The sequence below is a fragment of the Sander lucioperca genome, chromosome 17 (assembly GCF_008315115.2).
Source record: "Sander lucioperca isolate FBNREF2018 chromosome 17, SLUC_FBN_1.2, whole genome shotgun sequence".
In the NCBI taxonomy this organism is placed as follows: Eukaryota; Metazoa; Chordata; class Actinopteri; order Perciformes; family Percidae; genus Sander; species Sander lucioperca.
In genome coordinates this window covers 10,036,698-10,062,226 of record NC_050189.1, presented here as the reverse complement: position 1 = coordinate 10,062,226, position 25,529 = coordinate 10,036,698, and the positions used below count along the sequence as shown (strand labels likewise).

General features: G+C 42.2%; 1 protein-coding gene across 5 annotated transcripts in view; it reads left to right on the top strand.

Annotated features, from left to right (window-relative positions):
• The window catches only part of exoc6b (exocyst complex component 6B), a 133,906-nt gene that overhangs the window by 104,651 nt on the left and 3,726 nt on the right, over positions 1–25,529 (top strand). For 3 of the 5 annotated variants that reach the window (XM_031304105.2, XM_031304103.2, XM_031304101.2), the window contains 2 exons: positions 23,111–23,223; positions 25,025–25,036. In XM_031304105.2, coding sequence (XP_031159965.1) covers positions 23,111–23,223; positions 25,025–25,036 — 125 coding nt within the window. The remainder of the gene's footprint in view (positions 1–23,110; positions 23,224–25,024; positions 25,037–25,529) is intronic. The other 2 variants (XM_031304104.2, XM_031304102.2) reach the window with 1 other exon arrangement.

Here is a 25,529-nt window from a genome sequence, read left to right as displayed (position 1 = left end):
GTTTAGTACCGTATCGAGAATTCTGAAATTACCTGAGTTTTGACACAGATGCCAAAATCAATACTTTTATCGAGAGCTTTGAGGAATGCAAACATGTTTTCGGACAAACAAAACATGGCAAAACATATAACATATAAATGAGTAAAATTCTGTTTTTTAAACCAGAAATATCTTATGAAAGAATGAGATGACAAGATTAAGAATCAGTGTCAATTGTTTTCAATATTCGGTGCTGCAGACACATTGCTTAAATTCAAAAGAACTTTATTAATCCCACTAGGGAAATAGGACCGAAGTAGGAGTCCAAGTAATGACTATTTTCATTACCAGTTAAACTATTAAATATTCAAAATATGATCCATCAAAGTTTAGACTATGACATGTCCATCACAATCCATCACATCACAATTTCTCAGAGGCCAGAATGACGTCTTTAAATGACTTGGGTTGTCTAACCAACAGTTCAAAAAACCCAAAGATATTACATTTATAATATATTCATTTATACTGGATTGAGAGAGTGTGTGGCATTTTTTCTTCATCAAAGACTTAAACAATCAATTGATTATCAAAAGCCCATTTTGTCCCAGACTTGTGGCTGCACCAGTCACATTCCCTGACACTACTAAAATATTGTTTTACATGACGTGTTGTCAGGGTCGATGCTGATCAATAACTTTTCTAACTTATCTATGTCACTCTACGTGGACAGCAACCTAATACCGTAATACAAATAACATGTGTGCGAACAATTCATATGCAACACGTGACGTCATCTTGGCAAGTCGTGGGCCAATAGTTTTGCCTATTTTCCGAATTATTGTTTCCGACTTGAGGAGGCGTTCACGTGCACTTTCCCAGTTGGGTCGATTATTCCAACACCACATGAATGCAGCATTATCTACATGGACTCTCTAGATGTAACTGCATGGAGGGATCAAATATAACGCACATGACCCAGGATCAGTTGAACCTTCCTCCTGGATCAGACTAAAAAGCATCAACACACGCACGCACGCACGCACACACACACACACACACACACACACACACACACACACACACACACACACACACACACACACACACACACACGCACGTGCACAGGAACCAGATTTTTCACTTTTAGGTCAAAGTATTTCAAACTGTCTAGAAAAAGGCTGATTCACTGTAACAAGCTTATCTGAGCTGTCAGCAGCTTTTTCCCATTCTCCACAATTGCTAAATAATTTAGTGAGCGTAGGAGGCTGATTTTGTGTGTGTGTGTGTGTGTGTGTGTGTGTGTGTGTGTGTGCACTCCCCAGGCTGCCCTTTTCCACAGATCCTATCAATCCTCCTATATTTAGAACATTCAGAAGTTTGTGGTTACTTCAAACCTTTGGCTGGCCCTCGTCTGTCTCTGTAAGTGCGTGTGTGTGTGTGTGTGTGTGTGTGTGTGTGTCTGTCTGTACGTGTTTGTGTGTGTGTCTCTGTATGTATGTGTGTGTGTCTCTGTACGTACGTGTGTGTGTGTGTGTGTGTGTGTTGCGGTGTGGCGTTCCCCCAGAAAAACGTTTGCAACAGTAGAGTTCCACTCATCCCCTTCTCTACTCGTTCATACGCCAGGCATGCATTCTTCCACCTTCAGCCCAGTTGTGTGTGTGTGTGTGTGTGTGTGTGTGTGTGTGTGTGTCTTTTGTCATTGATTGGTGCCGGGTTTATTCCTTTGGTTGACCACAGACAGTCAAATTCCATCCATTCATCATGTCATCTCTTCTCCCCTCCACCCGCCTTTTGTCTTTCTTACGTCTTTTTATTTTCTCAAAGTCTCGGGTTTTTTGAACTTTAACTCTTTTGGTTCTTCTGTTTCTGTCACCATGCTCTTCTCTTCTCCCCATTTCATTTCCATTATTTATATTTCTTCCCTCTCCACACTTTTCCTCCTCTTTTCAATTTCTTCCTCTCCCCAGTTTTCTCTCCTCTCAACTGTTTCAGATTCCCACTTTCTTCTCTGTTTCTTATGTCTACTTCATCCTCTCTTTTTTGTCTTTTACTTGGTCTCCTCCCTTGTAATTCCTTGATTTTCTCCATTTTGTCATCTGTTTTTGTCTTATATTCCTATTCACTCACCTGTCCTACACTAACTGGATTTCATTGGTCAAAACACACACACACACACACAGACACTCACTTTAGCTTTCAGAGCTGCCTGCCCTCTGTCTGACGTCTGTGTGTGTGTCCCAACTATTACCTCATAAGGCTTCCCTCTCCAAAAGCAACATGTCACAGCATGACAACTGCTCCCCTTATCCTGACTCCTGTGTGTGTGTGTGTGTGTGTGTGTGTGTGTGTGTGTGTGTGTGTGTGTGTGTGTGTGTGTGTGTGTGTGTGTGTGTGTGTGTGTGTGTGTGTGTGTGTTGACCGGGCGTAGCCAATAGCGATTATCCAGTGACAGGATAGCAGATTCTCCCCGTGTGTGTGGAGGAAATAGACAGGCTAAGGGATGAGATGAGGCCCAGTGGGAGAGCAAACCTCCATCTCACCTCCTCGTAACCCAGACTAACGAGCAGCAGCGAGAGGGAAGGGACAGAGGAAAGATGGTTGGGGAAAAAAGAGAAGGAAGATGAGGACAGTATGGAGTCATATTTTAGGGAAAACGTAAAGTATGTATGAAATGTCCATTTTTCCATACATAATATCATTTAACTTTCTTAAAACTTGTATCACTAGCAAGTTTGAGTATCAATGGAAGAAAGAGCGAGCCATAGTCATAAGTCCATATATACTATTGTAGTTAATGCGGTGTGCAGTGAGTGCGCAAAGAGGTCATTTGCAGCCTAGAAAAGCTCCCGGTATCTATTTAACGGGTAGGTATTCAAGTCAAGGAAAAAATAGAGTACAAGTCATAAATTATAAAACCCTCTACCTACATTTAAATTGTGCAACAAGTGCATAACTCTACAATACATCTTATTTTTTCTTAATGTTAAATAGTTATATGTATGCTTGTTTCTTTATTTATTGTTTATTTCATATTCATGTTTATAGGTTTATGTATGCACCAAAAAAGCAAAAGTGCTACGTACTTATAAATCCTTTTCTCATTCTGATAAAAGTGCATAAATATGCATTTGAGTTAGTTAGTTAGTTTGAGAAACAATAAACGTTTCTCTGTTAATACAGAGATACTGACAAAATCAAACGGGATATCTTTGACTCCGTTCCTCGGTAGGGCTGGGTGATATGGAGAAAATCAAATATCACAATATTTTTGACCAAATACCTCAATATCGATACCGCAACGATATTGTAGTGTTGACTATTGGTGCTTTCACAAAATATTTACACAATGAGATTTTTGATAATCATCAGTAATGTGGATATAATGACTAAGTGGGTAAAGGCAAATAATAGAACAGTTACAACAGTCTGGTAAGTTCAGAAAATGACATCACTTTACTGTAATGCAGCCTTTAAAACCAGGAAAAGACAACACTTATGCCATATTACAATATCCAAAATCTAAGACGATATCTAGTCTCATATCACGATATCGATATAATATCGATATATTGCCCAGCTCTATTCCTCGGTAATGTGACAATTTTTTCAGTATAAATTGTGATATTTTACAATATGTTATCAAATTGGGTACAGGATGATATGTGCAACGATAATTACAACCAAAGTCGCAATTGTCCATAACGTTCTTTTCACTCGGCTAGGAAAAGCCTCACGGATAAGTTCTGAAGTGTGAAAACTGCAGCATTTACTAAATAAGCCAACCAAAGAGGCAGACATGAGGCCACGTTTCCTCTTTCAGAACAAGCTTTCTTATTCTTGTACAGTAGGAAAAACAACTTGTGCAGAGCAACGGTCATCCGTCACCGTAACAGGAAGCCTTCACTTGATTCTGTCAGAGTTTGTTTGTTGCTTCATTGTTCCCGACTTGAGTGCACATGCTACTTAACGCGTCTCGCTTCCTTTCAGTTGACTCCCACTGAAAGAAAATGATACTCTTTGTTTACGCGCACGTTCTTTATTAAGCAGTTGACTTAAAGTCGATGATATCAAGTTTGCAATATATTGCTGTAATTCTCCTCCGTCTACCTGCCAAAAGTTAGTTTCTGTCTTGAAATTAGGATGAATGGGAGTTTAATTTCAGCTCCTGCTAAGCTTGTAGTCTGTCAGCGTTGATTTATTTCCCCGAGGTTTGATCCAGAGTTTGTCTTCAGCCAAGTTGACCTGAAATGTTCACCCACTCCTTTGTGGCTATAAATCAGTGGAATACTCTTCCTACAGAGCTCATTTCGTGCACTAACTTGCACTCATTCTCACGCTTAGCAAAGCATTGGTTGTTAACAAAGCAGACTTGCTCCCACCAGTGAATTGATGTGCTAAATTACTGTGTGTTTATGGGGTGGGATAGGGGGACAATAATGTCTGTAGATTTTTATGACTTTATATTAGGGGTGCACCAATCCGATATTAAGATCGGATATCGGTCCCGATATTGACAAAATAGCTGGATCAGGGATCGGAAAAATTAACAGTCCAGTTCCAGTTTTGTTAGTTTTTTTTCCCCTCTGTTGCACATGTGTCGCATGCTGGAAGAGTTGAGTGTACAAATAAATAAGAATTTAATACATTACATCTGTTATTTTGTCGTAGTTAGGAAAGTAATGTTTAGTTAGGAAAGTCTGGTGCCTTTAGTCTCTTCCACATGGTGGAAGGAAGGTATAAGGTGGAAGGTATACAGTGTATTATTAATTCAACAACGGTATCGGATCGGTATCAGGTATCGACAGATACACAAAGCCCAGGCATCGCTACTGAAAAAGTCTGATCGGTGCATCCCTACTTTATGTATCTGTATTGTATACTGTAAATACTTTGTTTTTTATTGCGCCATCTACTTGCCCCAGGGACTACGGGCGGAAACTAGCAATTTGCGACAACCTGGCACAAGACATCTATTAATGTTTTTTGTGCACTGTCCCTGTTCAAATTAAATAAATTACAAATTACACGTGGAGGGATGTGGAGATGTAAAGGGAGGGGATAGGGAAGTTAGAAAGCGTGGGGGAAATAGAGAAAAAAAGTTTTGAGGGGGGGAAAAAGGAGTGAAATAGGGACAGTAGACAGCACAGGAAGAGATGGACGAGGTCAGAGAGATGGAGGGAGACAGAAAAATCTGCTACCGTCGCATTCCTGAGGACTGTGGTCACAGAGGGACAGCTGCAGCGCGTGGGTGTTTTTGTGTCACAGGTCAGGTTCAGGAAAAGGACTGCTGACAAGACAGGGATGAACTTGTACGTACGTGTGTCAGGGTCGATCGGAGGCCAGCGTGTACGCTAGACCAGAAATTTACGATTCCAATGGAATCTTTTTTCTCATTGGAATCATTTGGAAGTTTGGTTTTGAATCCGATCATCTGTTCCAAATTTAACACGCGCAAAGTTTTGGTTTTTGGCGCGTACACCGTACTTCCAGGCGCGTGTTGTGTTGCAGCCGTGGAGCACAGTACGCGGCGCTCTAAAGTCTGGCTTTATTTTACGCTGAAAAAGCCCGATAAACCTTAAATCACCACTGGACAAGGCAAAACTTTACTCTTATCTGTGAAATAAGCATGTGACCCATTTACACTCCACCCCTCAAAGAATCAGAATCGATAACAAACGGAAGCGAAAGGAATAATCGGAATTTGGAATCAGGATTGTTAGAATCAAAACGATGCCCAACCCTAGTCAGCAGCCAGACTCAGACAGATGGGAAAGAGAGGACAGAGACGAGTGCAGAGGTGTACGGAAAGCAGATAAATGTAGGGGAGGAAAGACGGAGATGGCCGAAGTGCAAAATCTGAACAGAGCGGCGTAAAATGAGGGAGAAAAGTTAATAGGCAACACTAGGGCGCGATCGAAAGGAAGATGACAGGAGGAGATGGAAACCAAAAAAAGAGAAAGCGTTCTGGCCAGAGAGCGAGAAAAACAAGACATGAATGTGTGAAAATGTTGACGGAGCGGAGCAAAAAAGCGAGGGATAGCGAGTGAAAGAGTGCAGTCAGGTGAAAGTGATACGGCGGGTAAAATGGACGTACAGGGTGGTCTCTCTCTCCCTCCCATGTCTCTCCCTCCCTCCCTCACTCTCTTTCTCCTCGGGAGGCTGACACTTCCCTTCATCCGTTTGACCGGTCACAGAAGGGGGGATGAATAGAGAAGTAGAGCGGGGTGAAAGAGCGGGATGAGCGGAGAAGAAAGAGGGCAAATGGGAGGATGAGCAGCAGACAGACATCTAAATGCTCGCCCGCCGATCTATTGGAAGAGCGGGAGAGAGAGAGAGAGAGACACACACACACAAACAACGGTTGGACACGCACATAAACACGGATGCAAACACTTCGCAGAAACGCTTTTTGGTTTGCTTTTCGTGGACACTCGTGCGCACTAACTTTCGGGGCGTAGAAACACAAAACTGCTCTAAAAACTTTGCTTTTGTCCGCCCTCCACAAACACACTCATAGAAATGTTGGTGCGTGAAGCATCCCGGTGGCCGAGCAGTCTGAGAGACGTACCATGTAACTATGCAACCGCGGCGACGTCCCGGCTTCAGATCTGGCCAAGGATTCTTACTGTGTCCCGTCGGCCTATTTCTCTCCTCATGTTTCCCGTGTGACCTAATAGAGTTCAAACTCTACTTGGCGACCTTTTTATTGTAAAATAGTAACTTGAAACTGTCGCCGGTGTTGTAGTTAACTCCTTCGTGATGTAACAAATCATGGAGTGCTCTGATTAATGTTGCACTGGATAGTACCGTTTTGTGTGCACATGGTGATCCTAACAAAAACGGTAGAAACAATATCTTTCAGTGGTTTCATATACTTCATAACAGCACAGTATGTGCACACAAATGCATATCAAATAAGAATGAAGATAGAAAGGAGAAAAAAAGCCAATTTATCACCAAATTTGTGTCCTCAAAAGTAAAAGAAAATGGGGAGAAAATGCAAATGAGCTGTTGATTCCCTTCATTTAAAGTGGCTATAATAATAATAATAATAATAATAATAATAATAGTACATGTACATGTAGTAGAGAGGAAAAGAAAAGGTTGACTTGCCCTTGACTTTCTTTTATATCTTGGTGTAGAATATTTCTTTTATGAATTGTACTTCATGTCTAAGCTTTAGTCTGCCCCCTCACCCCCCCCATCTGCCTCTCCTATATTCTCATCTCTCTCCTCTTCCTCTAATTTCTACTTCTTCCTCTTCCCCTTAAAGTGTGATTACTAGGCGTCACGGAGGCTGATGTCTCCGTCAAACAGACAGAGCACAAAACGAGGGTTTATGCACACAGACACACACACACACACACACACACACACACACACACACACACACACATACACAACTTAAAATGGGTGCAGTGTAAGGTCAGTGGGATAAGTATTGGTGCCAGGGAGGGGTGAGAACTCACCGTCTGACCCCCAAAACATCTTATCTGATCACACATGCACATTCTTCCACAAATACTGTTTGTCGGATACCTATACACACACACACACACACACACACACACACACACACACACACACACACCTGTCCGCTTCACATGCACAGCAGGGTCTGTGTCTAGTGTAATAAAGCGGTCAGTGATCCTGCTGTTCTCAAGATAACACAGCAACAAAATAAAGTCGCTGCAAAAAATGAGCGCGTCCATATCTGCGGATTTATCAGTTCAAGCTATTACTTGTGTGGGAGAGGTGTGTGTGTGTGTGTGTGTGTGTGTGTGTGTTTGTGTTTCTCGGCCCCTGTCTCAACTTCCTGTCCTGTCTGTGGCCGGCCTTATCGGCGTGACAGCAGGTCAGGCAGTGGTCACGGCAACATGACCATTCAGCGACCTGATTGGACGGGATAGGGAGCGGCGGTTCGCTATTTCCGACCAATGGTCAAGTAGTGGTCAGGAATTGGCGGGGGTGGGGGTCAAGGTAGTTCAAAGTCACTCTCGCACATTGATCTCTCACACACATTCATAAATATCTTTGACTCATGTAATCAAACAGACGAACACATCTTCCTCTCTCAGACATGCATCACGTCTTCTGTCATACAAAATAATGACCGTCAGTCATACATACTTTTACACAACACACACACACACACACACACACACACACACACACACACATATACAGTGACCGTGCAGTGACCGGGGTCAGGTCATTGTTCTGTTATCAGTCTTGACCTCTCCGTCAGTCTCCCCGATACGACCTGCATCTACACCCCTTCCTGTGTGTGTGTGTGTGTGTGTGTGTGAGAGTGAGTGAGTGAGTGACTTTGCGGTCATTCCATGGTCAAACCAAAAAAGCTGAGACTCTTAAACAGCTCTCACCTTTCAACTGTTTCCTGTTTTGGGGTTGTGGAGGAGACGGAGAGAGAGTGAGAGATGTGTTTCATTTCAAGCTGAAGTGAAAATGTTGTGAAAAACTTCAGTGTCTCATTTTTCTGTGGCTGCAAATTAGATTTTTAGCCTGCAGTGGATAAATAATTATTTGAAGCGCAGTTTGGGGCCACAGATGTATTTGGATTTTTACTTAAAGGAGCAGTAGCGGTGTTGGGTATTTAGGGGGATCTATTGGCACAAATGGAATATAAAATTCATAATTTTTAATTCCTTTGTAATTACTTAAAATGAAGAATTGTTGTGTGTTCGTTCAAGTGAGCCCTTCATATCTGCATCTACGTGTTGCAACACCATGTTTTTACAGTAGCCCAGAACGCACAAACCAAACACTGACTGTAGAGAGGGCCTTTTGCGTTTTTACGTTACCTGAAGGCCACTGTAGGTTCTCCTACATGCTTGGAAAAGAAGGGGTATTCAGTTGGTTACCATCTGCGACCTCACTGCTAGTTGCCACTAAATCCTACACGCTGGTTCTTTAATGTGTGCGTATCTGAGATTCAACCAACCTTTTTTTGGCTTGTGGCCCTTTTAAAGCTAAGCAATTGTAAAAAACTAGAAGGGCACTCGCATAGTGCACATAGACGGTAAAAGAAATGGACACAGCGACGCCATAGACTTCGATGGAGACCAGCGAAGTCAATTAGAAGCACTTTTCCGGTGATGGCTGAGCGTTGCTGCACAGCCTCAAACTGAGCTTGACGACGTAGATGTGATGTGAGCAACCTGTCTGAAAGTTGTAAGTCTTCTGGTAGCTGTGCCAAGAGAAATCTCAATCATTCCCAATCTTGCAGAGACGGAGAGCGTGAGTAGGAGCTGTCCATGAGCGTAGGAGCAGGAACAAAACGTTGCTTAAATATTTTGTTCATGGACTCTCTATGGGCTTCTCCCTTGACTGTATTCCCCAATTGCCTGCGAGCTTCTCCTGACTAGACGGTAATTTATCTACTGTGCGACAAAAAGTCGGGTAGTTATGACACAATCGTTAGCCCCAATCGTTAGCCCTAACCATGGGGGGGCTATAACGTGAGATACAAGGTAATGGAGCCTTTTATACATTGTCGTGTTTCTTTAGAAATAAACAATGGACAAATAGAGACTTTAAACACTTCAGATGTAAAGTTATTCGCTGTCAAAGTGACGCCAAAAATGAATGGGAGTCAATGGAATGCTAGCAGAAGGTGATGGCTTGTTAGCCTCAGAATCTCCCCATAGGGGGTACGCTTTCCAGATGCTCTCTTACCCCCTTGATAGCGCAGATCTTTGCCAAAAGTTACCGAAAGTGAAAAATGATGTGTGTATCTGCCCTGTGATTCGGATCCACTCCATTCTACACCCTTCCACCAAGTTTCATGAAATTCTGGCCGGTAGTTTCTCCGTAATCCTGCTGACAGACAGAACAGAAAACATTAACTTCCTTGTCGGAGGTAAAAACAGTCCTTTTGTTGATTGATTGTTCATTTCTCGTCTTTTTCAGCAAATGTTGGGAGGGGCGGATTTGAGTTCTTAAATCAGTGGTTGAGTCTTTATTGACATTTAAAAAGTGCCCAGAAAACGTTGACCTAAATTAAGTTAAAAAGTAATTGAATGCACATAAAAAAATGTTGTTTGATCCAAAATAATGACACAAAAAAGATTTAATCTAATTTGCCTTTTTTTTGCAAAGGAATGTAATCAAAATCAGACCATAGCGGTTAAAGCTTTTACCAAAGTGAAGTCTGAAAAGTGGATGAACCCAAAATGAACTCCCGGCCCAGAATTAACCTCTAAAAAGTGTCTGGACCCAAATTGACTTAAAAAAAAGTGGCCGAAGCCAAATTGACCTTTTCTTAAAAAGTGCTTGGATTTAAATTGAGCTCCGAGCAGAGCTGTTTTTCTTGCCCTGTTTGTTTTGGAGTATTCTGTCTTTATTTGCTTTATCAGCGCACAGAGCAGCTCCCAGCAGGCCCCTCTGACTTCAGCCTGCACTCGTTTATCGTCTCCCCGTTCCTGACTCACTCGTTCTTCCTCCTCCGTAACATCTAGTTACCCTCAGCCTGACCTCCTTCACTCCCTCCTTTCCCTTTTTTTCTCCTGCAGTCCTGTAATATTTCCCCAATCATTCTTTTTGAGTTTTCTCTCTTCCCTCTCATTTACCTCCTCTAATTCTCTCTCTCTCTCTCTCTCCCAATCCATCTCTGTCCGTCTATGTCTCTCACTCGCCCGCTCTCCATCTGTGTAGTGTCTAATTGACAGCACAGACCCCTGGTTGAACCACCGGCACTCTATTCCCAATTTTGTTTTGTTTTTCTCCATTCCATTTCAGCCCTGTCACTTTTTTTTAAGGGGACGCACAACTTTTCTGTCACTGCTGAGGAAGAGAGAGAGAGGGGAGGGAAGGGAAGGGAAGGAGGTGAGAGACAAAAGAGCATGTGTGACAAAGATGGGTTAGAAGAGAGTGAGAAAGGAAGAGACAAAGCAGAAGAAAGAGAACAAGTTAGTTATGCAAGTAAGGTAGCTAAGAGTTCAGAGAGGATGTAACTACGTAGTTTTAGAGCCAGGTTCTCATTCACTCTTTTCAAATAGTGTTCGGTGACTTTTTTTATACAGTGCGCAGAGACTTTATGGTGTCGGTGAAAAGTAACTAGGGATGCACCAATCTCACTTTAACGCTTCTGCTACAGATATGCCCATACCCAAACGTATTGTCCGATGGCCATGACCATGTACAGCGCTGTGTTATTGTGTGACTTTGGTGAATCCAAACTAACCCTTTAAAATGCCAAAGTCACACAATAGCACAAACTAAACTAACCAATCAAGGCAGCAGTAGACCAGCAACTCCCGTGTTCTGCGAGGTAAAATCACTGTTTTTGTCAAAGGAGTCTGGTGGCTTTGAAGAGAGCAGAGATAACGGCTCCAGTTCCCTGAGGATCAAGAAAGAAATCTAAGGAACTCGTCTTTAGGGGCGATCTCTAGCTCACCCAGTAGAGTGTGCGCCCCATGTAGGCTGAGTCCTTTGCAGCGGCCCGGGTTCGAATCCGACCTGCGGCCCTTTGCAGCATGTCATCCTCTCTCTCTCTTTCTCTCTCTTTCTCTCTCTCTCTCTCTCTCTCTCTCTGTCTCCCTCTCTCTCTCTCCTCTCCCCCTTTCCTGTCTATCTACTGTCACTATCAAATAAAGGGGAATACCCCCCAAAAAATAATCGGTAACACTTTACTTGAAGGTATCTACATAAGAGTGACATTACACTGTCACGAACGTGTCATAAACATTATAAACATAAACGTTTATGACATAACACTTCTGTCATTAAGTGTCATTCGGTTTTTGTCATGACAAGTTAGAGTTAGGGTTCATGTGTCATGACAGTGTCATGTGTTCATGACACTGTCATGTCACTCTTATGTAGATACCTTCAAGTAAAGTATTACCAAATAATCTTAAAAAAAAAATGCCTTTACATTTGGCACATTCTAACTAGAATAAGATTAAAAGCATCACTTAAATGTGTTTCGGCGTCCAGCCTTCTTCAGGAAGTTACAGGACAGGTATGAGGTGAAAGTTCCCCGCCGGAAAGGGCTGTCTGTCAGCAAGGTAAAGCGGTGAAAATATTCTAAATGTAGAGTACACTTAAACTGATAATCGGTTTATTTTTTTAGGGTCCAAAATATTTTTAGCTGCTTCCCCCGTCCACAGCAGTACATTGTTTACCTCCTTTGTCTGTACTCCTGCTCGCTTCAAAGATCCGAAAGATCCCTTTAACCTATCTATATGTCTAAATAACAGATCCAGAACGCTCCTGTATGACATCTAGCCTGCTGAAGTGCCATTGAGCAGGCTCAGGCTGTGCTGTTCTGTAGCCAACCTTTGACCTCTCTGTGAGGGGGAGCAACACAAACGATAACTTCCCTACAGGGAGTGATAAAGTATCATGATTGTAACTTTTCTTCGCTGTATTTTATTACCCTGCATGTGACGAGCGGTGGACCCACTGTGGATTAATAAAGTACAGTATGCACATTGAAGGGGGATAACAGTGGAGCTTGCGCTGTATTGTGGTTACTGGCAGCAGCGTGCTGCGGTCGTATGAAACGAGGCTGCAGGCAGATGTATAAAGATACAAGCTTTTGGTTTTCATTTAATGTTTTGGCCCTCCGGTGAGAAAGAAAAGTGAATTCCCTGTTGCGAAGCGATAACATCCAAGCCTACTTCATTCCATTCATAGTTCAAGATGGAGTGATACTGTTCAAGCTGCAGGGTACAAGTTTGTGGGTTGTAGCTATGGGAACTAATGGAGGGCCTCGTACAGTGTTGTTAGAATACAGTAAAGAACCTGAAGATAAAGCACTAAGTGTGAGAAAGTAACTGTTTGTTTGTTTGTTGAAGCTAAAGTAAAAGTTGAGGCAGGTGTTGTGAGCACCATAGCCGGTCCGTGTCCGCCGGATAACCTCGGAATTTCACCTTTGACCTCTTGCTTTCAGGGGTTAAGGGCTGAGTTTGGGGTTAAGTGTAAAATCGCAGATGAGACGGACCACACTTGTTTCTAACCGGGCTTTCTCACGTGGGATCGGTTGTTTGTGATGAGTATTTTTATACAAAAGTATTAGTGCTGAAATGTATGTTGAGTGACATCAATTCTGATAATCAATTAGTCGGAATTTATCAAGAAGAAGTGACCTTTCAACCCCTGGATATCTGGCACAGACTGAAAGATGCAAGCAAGGAGAAACAAAGATGTAGATAGCATCAGGAAGGGAGGGGAGGAGTTGAGAGATGACAGACAAGTGTTGCTGTTTTCTTTCATGTACATTTTGCAAACCACTTTCTCTGCTTTTAGTGAAATCTTAACTGGGAAGGACAGAGGTGACCACTGTGATGGACAGGTGTCAACACGCTCCATCTTATGTTCCTCCTCCGAACAATTATTTTCCCTCTCTCTCTCTCTCTCTGACCTTAAACATAGTGCAGATTGACCATGGTCACACTGAGGTCTTTGTGCGCTGGTGGTGACCTTTGAACTCTGATTGGAGAGATGACTGATGGTGGACAGGTGTCAAAGCAAAACCTTTTCTTCAGTGGCGGTGGTCAGAAGCACTTTCTCTGTTTTTTTTGGTGACCTCTTGAAGGTGGCATGTCTGCTCTGGAAGCAATAGGCGCTTAACTTCTTCCACTGAGTCCACTCCGCCCCTCCCCTGCCGTAGACCCATTTTTGTCTTTTTTCAGTAGTGGAATGTAACATTGCAACAGTACATTTACTCCAGCACTGTACTTAAGTACACATGTTGAGGTACTTGCACTTTACTTGAGTCTTTTCATGCCACTTTCTACTTCTACTCCGCTACATCTCAGAGAGAAATATTGTACTTTTTACTTTACTTTAGTTACTAGTTACTTTACAAATTAGGATTTTTGGACACAAAACACATGTGTAGTTTATAAAATACAATGTTTTATTATAAATTAAACTACCCAACAATATAACGGCCTACAAATGATTAGACCATTAAACACACAACTGTTTGGATACTACACTTTCTAAAGTTTGGTTACACTTTCTAAACTGGGAGGATTTGTTTCTACATTGAGTATTTTTACTTTTATTACTTTAAGTACAGTTTCCTGATGATTCTTGAATACTTTTACTTAAGTAACATTTTCAATGCAGGACTTTTACTTGTAGCAGAGTAATCTTACAGAATGGTGTTGGTATTTTTACTTAAGTAAAGGATCTGAGTACTTCTTCCACCACTGGTCTTTTTTTAGGATGGGGGATCTTTAGGGTTAGAAAGCAGGTCAACCGCACATGCCACATAAAAGTGGTATACCTCTTCTCAACGCTGGGAACCTTTTCTAGTCATAAATCTGTAATAAACATTGTGTTTCGGTTATGCTGTTATTCCATTTTTTTTTTTAAGTTTAGAGTGCATAAGGGCTTTAAAAAAATATGATGGTCATTCTCATGCTCTTTTATCTCAGTTGTTGCAGCAGTTTTGGGATTTGATACCATTTTGTTACACAGATTTGGTGCAAAATATAACCATTTTTGACCACTAGAAATTGTCCAAAATTTGGAGCAATATTTAGCCTTTAGCCCTTCCCGACAAGCGATGATGACGTGGTTGGTACCAATGGATTCCCTAGGTTATCCAGTTTCATATGGTACCAGTATCCTAGGTTGAGGTCAAGACATTAACTGCATGGCTTGTCAATTTTGAAACTTACTTTTCCCACTTTCAAAGAGAGACATGTTGACTCTGCCAGGAAAGCTTTATATTTTCTGTCAGCTCCGTCGTTGGATTTGGCTGTTCTGTGTTTCAACAGCTTTGTTTGGCATAAAGAAATGTTCTGATTTTCATGAGCAGTAGTGCCACCATGCCTGGACAAAGTAAGGAGTGATCTCTGGAAAGTGCCATAGATAGATAGATAGATAGATCGATGGATGATTGATTGATGGATGGAGGAAGGAACGTAGATTTTGGAAAGCATGGACCGCAGAGGTGCACGGCTGCCTAAATGGCTGCTTTTCTTGATAACAATCAAATCCACTTTCCCTACTTTTACTGATCTTTGACCCCGAGCCTGTCAAATTTAGGAGGAGATGGACAGCTCAGACAGCTGTGAGAAGAGTGGGTGAATGGAGGGAGGGAGACATGATGATGGAGCGTAAAAAGAAGGGTTACACTTTACTTGAAGGTATCTACATAAGAGTGACATGACACTGTCATGAACGTGTCATAAACATTATAAACAAGAGAAGCTTCTGTCATTAAGTGTCATTCGGTTTTTGTCATGACTTAGGCTTAGGGTTCATGTGTCATGACTGTGTCATGACAGTGTCATGTCACTCTTATGTAGATACCTTCAAGTAAAGTGTAACCAAAAGAAGTGTGAAAGTATGCAGGTGAAGAGAGTTTGAAATTGTTACTTAATCTAAATTATGAAATGACATTTTCCACCGTTTTCCTGCAGAGATAAATGGTCTGGTTTTACAGTGTTGGGTAACAAATTTCTTTGCTTCATAGCAGAAACATTACATAATCACTGTGTGTGTGTGTGTGTGTGTGTGTGTGTGTGTAAACATGATGAATTCTGGGTGACCCTAACGTTTGTCCATTAGGAATGGGAACACGGCAATTCCCCGGCGGTCCCAAACAAATAAATCCTGCCCACAGCCGGAATAACCATTAACAAGTCTAAGTACTAAACACTGCGAGGGAGGAGGACAGGAGAGCAAGATGCTGAGGGAGGGAAAGAAAGGAGAGATGGAAAGATGCGGGAGTAAAGTTGACTCGAAAAGGAGAAAGAAAGGAGAAGGAAGGGGAGGGGAGTTCAGATAGAGATAGAGGGGAGGAAGGAGTCATGTTGACATGGAGAGGATGAGAGAAGAGTAGAAATAAAAGAGGGAAAGAGAGGAGAGCAAGATGGAGGGGGAGTGCAGCAAGAGATAGAAAGGGAGAGACTTATTAAAGAAGGAATAAAGTTGAAATAGAGAGAATGAAAAACGGGATAGAGGGGGAGAAAGGAGGAGGTATAAAAAAGGGAAGACATGGAGAGGGAGAAGAGAGAATAGGAGGGAGTATGAAATTACAGTGGGGAAAGGATGATGGAGGGATGGAAACTGGAGTAAAGTTGATGGACAGAATGAGGAGAGTGCAAAGTTTAAAGGGCTGAGGAGATAGAAGGGGGAAGGAGGGGGGGGGGGAAGACAAGGAGAGCAAGAGTCATAACGGAGGGGGGAAAAGTTGAAAGAAAGAAAATAAAATAGAGGTAGAGGAGGTAAAATGAGAGGAAGAGATGTAGGACAGGGAGAAGAGGGATAAATGGAGGCGTATGAAAAAGGAGTCAAGTTGATGAAAAGAGGAAATTTGCACAAAAAAAAAAAGGAGGGCGATATAGAGGAGGAAGAGAAGAGGAGAGCAAGAGGTATGGGGAGTGCAGCGAGGGGAAGAAAGAAAGGAAGGATTGAGAAATGAAAAGGCGTGAAGTTGACATGGAGAAGATGAGAAAATGAACAAATAAAATGAGGGTAAAATAAAGAGGGATGAAAACACCAAATGGTGGAAGGAAGATAGAATTTTAAGGGAGAGAGAGAAAAGGGAGAAGGGAGGGAGGGGTGGAACGGGGGGGAGAAGAAGAGACGGAGGGAGGGAGGGAGAGAGAACTCCATTAGCTGAGGAGAAACGAGAGAAAACAAACAAGAAATGTGAGGGTAACACGTCACTTTGTTTTTCTGCTCGTCGTTCCCCCCCCCCCCCCCAGAAGAAGAATAAGAGGAAGCAATTTGTGTGTGTGTGTGTGTGTGTGTGTGTGTGTGTGTGTGTGTGTGTGTGTGTGAGAGTGTGAGAGAGACAGGAGCGATAGCATGGGTGAGGTCATGGCGAGGTGAGAGAGGGGGAGCGAGACGGAGGGAGAAGTTCAGCGAGAGGTGAGGAGAGAGACCTGCCGTTTTCTCTCCGTTTGTGTGTGTGTGTGTGTGTGTGTGTGTGTGTGTGTGTGTGTTTAGGGTGAATTGGGGGTCAGGTGTGTGTGTGTGTGTGTGTGTGTGTGTGTGTGTGTGCGCCAAGAGGACCTGCTGGCTCGTGTGGCTCGTTTTTTGGAAGGCCCATGCTCTCCCTTTTCTGTTTTTCTTTCACTTCTCTTTTCCATTTTCATCGGTCTTATCTGCCTCTCCTCCTCCTCCTCCTCCTCCTCCCCCTGTCCTCCCTTATTGTTGCACTTCTTGTCCTACTGCTTTTACCCTTCCTCCCTCTCTCCCTCCATCGCTCCTCCAACCAAACTTACCTACTGACCTCAAGTTCACCCAAATCTCCCTGTGCTCTCTCCTCTACTTCTTATCTAGTCTCTTCTCCTCTTTCCGTTCCTTTCTCCTCTTTCCGTTCCTTTCTCGTCTCTTGTTCTCTCAACTCCTCACCACTCTTCTTTGCATTCTCTTCTCCTCTTTTCCCGCCCTCTCTTTTTTCCTTTAGTTTCTCCTCATCGATCTTCTCTGCTTTTCTCTTCTCTCGTCTCGTCACCTCACCTCTCCTCTTCTCCTTCTCTCCCTCTTCTTTTATCTTTTCTCCTCCACTCCCTCCCTCTCTTTGCTCATCTTCTTTCACCTCTCCTCGTCATCACCTGTCCTCTTCCTAATGTCCTTCTCTCTTCTCCCTTTTCTTCCCTTCTTCTTCCCTTACCTCTTCTTTTCTCTCCTCTCCTTTACCTTTTCTGTCTATTTCTTCTCCTTGTTTCCTCTCACCTTCTCTTGCTCTTCTCTCGCTGCTCCTCATCTCGCCTCTTCCTAATTTCCTCTTCTCTCTCCTTCTGCCTTCTCTTTCCTCTCCTCTCCCTTTTCCTCTCTTTCTTCTCTGTCCTCCTCTCATCTCCTTTCATTTCGCTCCCCCCCCACCCTACTTCTCTCGTCCTTAACTTTTCTTCTCCTTTCTTCCTTGTCTTTAATCTCCTCATTTCTCCTATTCCCCTTTATCTATCATCACCTCTAAACTCCTCTCGTCTCCTCCTCCACTCACTTACTACTTTTTTTCTTTTCCAGCTTTCTTCTTCTCCTCTTTCACTATTAAACCTTTTTTCCTCTCCATCCTTTTTTGCTGTCCTCTTTTCCATCTCCTCTCCTCCACCTCTCCTTCACTTCCTCCTTTTTCCGTCTTTTCTCCTCTACTCTTTTTGTGGAGCATTTGTTGCCTCCCATGTGTGTGTGTGTGTGTGTGTGTGTGTGTGTGCGTGCTTGCGTATCATGGTTTTAGGGTCACGGTTTTCGGTTCTGTACGGTTCTTGTTATTTTTTTCTTTTAATCTTTAACACTCCAGAAATATACTTCAGCATATGATATATAGCTAAAATTAGCATATTGAATGCATGTTGCACAATACATGCATACAGTGGCAGTTCTATCTATTGTTTTATTTCCGCTGTCATCATAGGTAACATGAAATCCAAAATGTTCCCACACACCAGACTATATACGACGCTGGAGCATCCTCCAACTCCAGGCAGCCTTCCTCATCTCTCCCACTGGACATTTCTGCATGTGACGTGACCTGCAGCACTCCACACTCCACCTGAGGAGCGGTCGGCTCGGCACCTCTCAAAATCTGACGAAAATCTTTTAAACTGACCTTTGTCAATCAAAAAAGCAGACAGATTCAGCAACTGTATGGCCTATTTCTGGATTAAAATGTTTTTAGAAACACTTTTCGGTGAACTATTTTCGTAAAATACGAGATCGTATTCAGAACGAGACGCCATTAGAGTCTGTTTTGAAATTCGGGGGCAGCGAGAACCACGTGACGCGTTCGTCCAATCAGCTGCCATGTGTTGCGTTCGTCACGCTCATCCCCCTCGTCGTTTCCAGTAAGTGTTTTAACATAGGTGTATAAAGTGGGCACTACGGCAGTAAGTGGTTAGTGCACGTTAACAGTGTACTGACGAACCGTGCGACGCACACACACTCCGAACAGAGACAAGCGAACCGGGCGGTTCGGATGTTTTTTCATGAACCGTACCTGTGTGTGTGTGTGTGTGTGTGTGTGTGTGTGTGTGTGTGTGATAACACGCCTTTTTGAGAGTTACTTCCTCTGAAACAGACAGCTACAGGATCTATCTTTATCTGGCATGCACCTTGTATTTACCTCCCGCTCTCACACACACACGCGCATTCTCATATATCTGTATCTAATGAACTGACAGATTAGTTCCCGTAACCTCACAACCGGATGATGTCTATGCTTTATGTAACTGCCTTTATTTGTGTGTGTGTGTGTGTGTGTGTGTGTGTGTGTGTGTGTGTGTGTGTGTACCTGTTTATGTGCAAGCCTGTTTCCATGCAGCCTGTGCGAGTGTGCTTGTACTTGTTGATGCAGGCAGATTAGCGGGTCAAACCTCGGCCGAGCAAAGGGTGAAGTCGGGGACAAAGGAGAGAGAGAGAGGTGTATACAGAAGTGAAAGGGCCAGAGGGAGAAAGGGAAGTGAGGGAAGGAGGAGGGATGGAGGAAAAGATCAGGAAGTCCAAATTAGACATTTGTCTTGTATTCTCACTCTAAAGCCAGATTTGGAGGAAACATCCGTTTTAATAATGCTAAAGTGAACATACAAAACATTAAGGATACTTTGAGAGCTCTTTACTCTTTAAATTGGGGCAAATCTACATCATCCATTTAAGTCATTTAGTCCCTCGGCTTTAACGCTAGTGTCGGTACTCCTGCCTGCGGGCAGCAGGCGATCTAGTATAGGTAACAGGATAAGTACCTCATACAACCACACTTCAAAAAAGTCTGAACAATCCCTTTAAGTAAAATGCACATGTTCTGTAAGTGTGGAGTCATTACCTCCACCGTGCTTATTCAACCGTTGTGTAGCTTGTCTGTTGTCGAGCAGGATGTCTTAAAAGTGAAAGTGAATTTTCACAAAGTCCTGCAAATATATATATGTATATATATATATATATATATATATATATATATATATATATATATATATATATATATATATATATATATATATATATATATATATGTGTATTGGTGAGGATCCAGATCTGAGAGTTCAGCCATTATATAGTGTGCTAGCTCATAACAACAGAAGCAAACACCTAAATCTAAATGTATGTATGTGTGTGCAGATTTAAGAAAAATTCATTCAACCTTTATTTATACTCAAGAGATCATTAAGGGGGCGGCCCTCATTTACAATGACGTTGAGTCTGTTACAAAGACAAAGAAAGAAATAACAAAAACAAGAATAAACCAAAGAAAATAAAAAATAAATAGAAAAGGCAGCAACAGCATCATAAGAACATAGAAAGACACTAAAACGTTCCGAATTTGGAAAAACAATTTGATAAACAGATCAGGACAACCAGGATGTAAAAGAAACACAACTATGTATAGCACTACAAGTAGAAATTTGGAGGTCCAAAATCAGACTTTTTAAAATGTCTGTGAGTTGATTTGTTCCACAAACAAATTTAAGTTACTTGGTAAATTCTTCAATATTGGTGAAAGATTATAAATGTTCAGCTGATGTTCTTATCTAGATCAATTAAATGCACATAACAGCATTATGCTATGTCATTATGTGTATTTGCCCAGAACCTGATCTAATGTATCGATACTCAACGCAAGACTACGTAGGCAAAAGTGGCCCAAATCTGATTTTTTTTTATTTTTTTTATTGGGGGGGGGGGTTGTCAAGTTTTTTGGGATTCCTACGCAACCGGTAGGAATCGAACCGGATTAGAACGCAAATTTCGGTTCCTCATTTCGGTTCCACTTAATGTGTCAACTGAAATATTTTCCCTCTGTTGCTCCGAAACGGACGTAAAAATATCACACTTTCTCTGTAGTCTACCATTAGCTAGCTACTGTAAATGTAGGCTACTTTTAAAATGCCATATTTTCCCTCTGGGCTCACCAAAGCAGACGTAAAAGCCTTTCTTTGATGTCATTTTTCAGTTTTTCAAGAATCAGTTTAGGAATCGGAATCGTTTTAAAAGTATCGGTTCGGCATCGGAATCGTAAAAATCCAAACGATATCCAACCCTTGGTGTTGAGACCTAATTAGTGTATGGGGAGATACTTCAATTCAATCAAAACTAGAAGGATCGTACCGTAACTGTTCCGTTTTTGAAGAAAATAGAAAACGAAATGGAAGAACGGGGACACAGGAGAATGTGGCTGCAGTGTCAAAGGAAGGTGAAGAGCCTTAAAGCTAAATTTAAAGAAGCACATTAATGTTACGGCTGCCATTACACAAACATTTTGAAATAAAAGTGAAAATGCTTCCTTCCTCCATAACCTCCCTAATGTTAGTGCAACAGCATGCTGCGTCTGATGTCATTGTTATTGTTCTTTTGCGCATGCGGGTCAGTTCGAAACCGCAAACAGTTCACCCTGGAATCTGATATAGGCCACATTTTGAAAGGTAATGTGAACAGCCAAACAAAAAATCAGATCTGAGCAAAAAAATCCGAATTAAGCATTAAGGTGTGAACGTAGCCTCAGTATCAATACTCTCCATGAACTTTAGATTTGAACTGGACTGTCACTCTTATTGAGGGTTTTTGTGTAACAGCGACTGCAATACAGATTTCACCAACACGACAGTAAAGTCAAGAATCAAATGGTTTGCCTGTCGGCCGTCTATAAAAGCTGACACAAAAGATTTGTGAGGCTCTTTTTCAAGTTCAGCTCACTCCTAATGTGCCACAAATCCAATGCGTCCCAATTGGTGGAGTAAATAGACCCTCCTTCTGTTTCCTGTTCAACAACCAAATGTGCTGCAGGTCAGACAGCTGAGTCAGTAGGACAACACAGCAATTTTCTAATACTAATAAAAGAATGAAATGACATGACAAAATTTGCACCTTCCTTTATCCTGTCATTCCTCTCCAACATTTAAAAGCGTGTCGGCCACGGCTTCTGTCCTCCCTTTGCTCCTTCCTGTTTGCCCGCTGCCACACTCGTCCGTCCCCTTCTCTCGCTCTTATCTATCCATCTTCATCTGCCCTTCCTTTGCCCCGTCTCTCTCTGCGCTGTTATCCATTTCTCGCCATCTGTGTCTCTTTCCATCTTTACTCTCTCTCTCTCTCTCTCTCTCTCTCTCTCTCTCTCTCTCTCTCTCTCATTTTCTCCCCCACATGTGGTTTTGCTCTCCCTCCCTCTCCTCCTCTTCTCTCATCCCTCGCTCACATATGGTTTCTCTCTCTGGATCTCTATGTGTTTGGTGTTACCCAGAGTTCACTGGGGCTCCCTGCTCTCGTGTATGTGTGTGTGTGTTTTACAGACAGAGATGGAGAGACAGTGTGTGAATGTCTGAAGGCTTACAGGTTTGCCTGTCTGCGAGCGTGTGCGTGTATGTGTAGGGCACAAACACACACACACACACACACACACACACACACACACACACGTGTGCGCAACAAATGTGGGACATTTAGAGGAAGACTACACGCCCCCCCACCTTCTTCAGGCTCAATCACTTTTTTCTCTTTCTCTCCTCTGTTCCATTTCTGTTTGTGTTTACCTGAATATGCCCAGGTCAAAAATGCCCGAAATTGAGCAATAGAGTAGATTTCGGGGACATCTGTTAAGTGCTATTATGAAGTTAACACAAACATCAGGGTCGCTATTTGTAAATCTGGAGAGTTGGTGTGTACAGTTTTTCCAAAGTTTTTAGTAACTGGTGATAAACTAATGATCTTTGGGTTTCATCATTAAAACGTAGCTGGTAAAGACTTAACATCTGTTTATTTATCGCAAGTATTATTGTTATTGCGATATTCAGCAGCGTCGTCGCATATTTTCCTTCATATCGTGCGGCCTAATCACGTCATAGTTTCATGTCCTTCACACAACTGACAAGATCTTGTCTCAGCATTTCACATCCCCTACCATTACTCATCAGCTTTGAAGCTGCTACAAATTCAGATGTTCCGGTTTGTAAACTGGCTACCAAATCTTACTCAACGTGTGTTAGCGTGGGTCGTCGGAGCCAACGGTGCGCCGGATGATGTTGGTGTTTATGTTCTCACGGCTTAACGGATAACTGAATCTCCCCAAAATGGGGGTGTTTCTATGAGTCAACAGCCTATCATAAATCAATCTCTCTCTCTCTCTCTCTCTCTCTCTCTCTCTCTCTCTCTCTCTCTCTCTCTCTCTCTCTCTCTCTCTCTCTCTCTTTACTTTTCTTCCTTCATCTAGTTACTGGAACTGTTCACCCAGTGGGATTGGACAACCTACCTGGCTGACTACGGAAAACCAACCTGCAAATACCTGAGAGTCAGCCCGCACACGGCACTGGCCCTGCTAGAGAAGTGAGAAGCCCTTCATTAATCCACACGTCTACTGTTTTTCCACGCTTTCCTCATTCTGGTTTATCTGGCCCATCTGTTCCTTCGCACCTTATTTCCTCCTTTTAATCCATTAAAACAGGGCTGGGGCAGTAAATCAGCTATTTGACCAACAGAACATTCTTCAACAATTTTGATAACCGATTATTGACAAAACTGCAAAAACATCCTCTGGTTCCATTTTTTTTCCTGTTTTATATAACTGAAAAAGTGAATATCTTTAGGTTTTGGACAAAACACACAATGTAAAGGCAAGGCAGGTCAATTTTATTTATATAGCACATTTCATTACATATAAACTCAATATGCTTTATGTTAAAAGAATTGTGTTCAACCTTTTTTTCCCCGAAATATGCTAATTGGCTTTCTTTTAGAGAGTTAGAAGAGGAAATAAATATTACTCTCATGTCTGTGCCTTAAGTACGGAGCTAAAGCAAGGATGTGGTTAGCTTAAAGGGTAACTATTGTTTTTTTCAACCTGGAACAACAATCTTTGACATTGGTCTAGTATTAAGCGTAAGCACTGTAACCGGCAGCCACAGACCGTGCTGCAATGTAACCCTATGGGGCAAATGTGCATCATCCATTTGGTCCACTATAAGGGCTGTTTTTGCCACTGACAGATTCAGATTAATATTCTAAGTGTCTGACAACATAATGGAAAGGATCCCTACAGAGATAGAACTTTAAAACCTCTTTGAGACCTTTCTGTTTAACCAGAAACAGCTCTGAAGTCGCTAGCGCTAAACCCACCAGACTCCATTTAAAAAAATAATACTTTTAGCGTGTATAGAGCCAACATATTTTCATATGTAAATCGGTAAACTGTGTGTTTATTTCAACCAAAACTAGAGTTGCGATGGTTAGAAAAGTGGATAGACAACCCAAAACTACTTAGTTTCTGTCGACTATAAATGAAGTGTATTTTACGATGCTAAAATTACTAGATTAGAGCCGGGTGGCTTTTCACGGATGTTTTTATGTTTAAAGAAAGGATCTTACTTTTTAACAGAAAGGTCGACCTCCTTAAGCCATGAAAAGCTCAAAAAAATAATCTTAAAAAAAGCCCGTCAGTGGCAAAACGGACACTTTTGTGAACGTAAACACAAACTGCACAATTGCACTATTAACCTACATTGTAGCTTGTTTCGCCGCTGCCGACTGCAGCGATCTCTCTTAATACTGGACCAATGTCAAAGGTTGTTGTTCCCATCAGTTACTTAGACACACAAACATAGAAAAATAGGGTAGTCCAGATAGTTACCCTTTAAAGACTAAGAAACAGGCAGAAACTTCTAGATGGCTCTATCCAAATGTCAAAAATACTCTTAAGTCAGAGTTCTCTAAACCTCACTAATTAATGGTAGAGTCTAAAATTCTGGAGAAAGATTGATTGGGTAAAAATTGAACAAACAAGAAATTACCTGCTTATTGGTCCGCTTTAGAGGAATACAATTTTTTGTCTCTTTGAAAAGCGAGCTTCCTTCTCCGTTTTCGGTCTTTAGTCTTTACTACTACTAGCTACTAGCTAACTACCACCTGACTCCAGCTTAATGCTTTACACACAGACATTCATTTAAAATCAATCTTCCCATCTTTTCATGGCAAAGAAAGCAAATAAGCATATGGGGGGGGGGGGAGGGGAAATCACAATTATTTTCAGCAGTCATTGTAGTACTTGACTTTTGAAAGCTCCATCCATCTTTACCTCCATCTCAACTGCTCTTTCTGTCTCCTGTCTGTCCTCTCTGTCATGTTTTGACAGGTTATTTAAGCCGTGAGTATCGTGTGTGTGTGTGTGTGTGTGTGTGTGTGTGTGTGTGTGTGTGTGTTGGATTCTGGCATGTATACAGACTTCTAGACAAATACTAAAGCGTGTACATACAAGAACGAGAAATAATCTTGGGTGTGTAATAATACTTCAGGGTGGTTAAAAGCGCCCACATCCTCATCACAAATAACAAAAATAAACTTGTGTTGTGATGAAACTGATTTCTATCATCATGAACGATAATGTTATCGCTCCAACAACGCTGGAGATAATGACAAAAAAAAAACGCACATACACGCAACCAAAAGTTTTAATCTGGAGTTTTATGGATTACGTCCTGTGAAAGTTCTCACACAGATACTGTACATGCTCATCCATTGTTCAGTACAATCCAGTCGAGCGTCCTTCAGGGTCAGTGTTTCCTCTCCAGTGCACCAGAGGGCCCAGGCCCGGTGGTCTGTCTGTGCCCAGGAGGAAGCACCCTGCTGGGGCTTGTCTG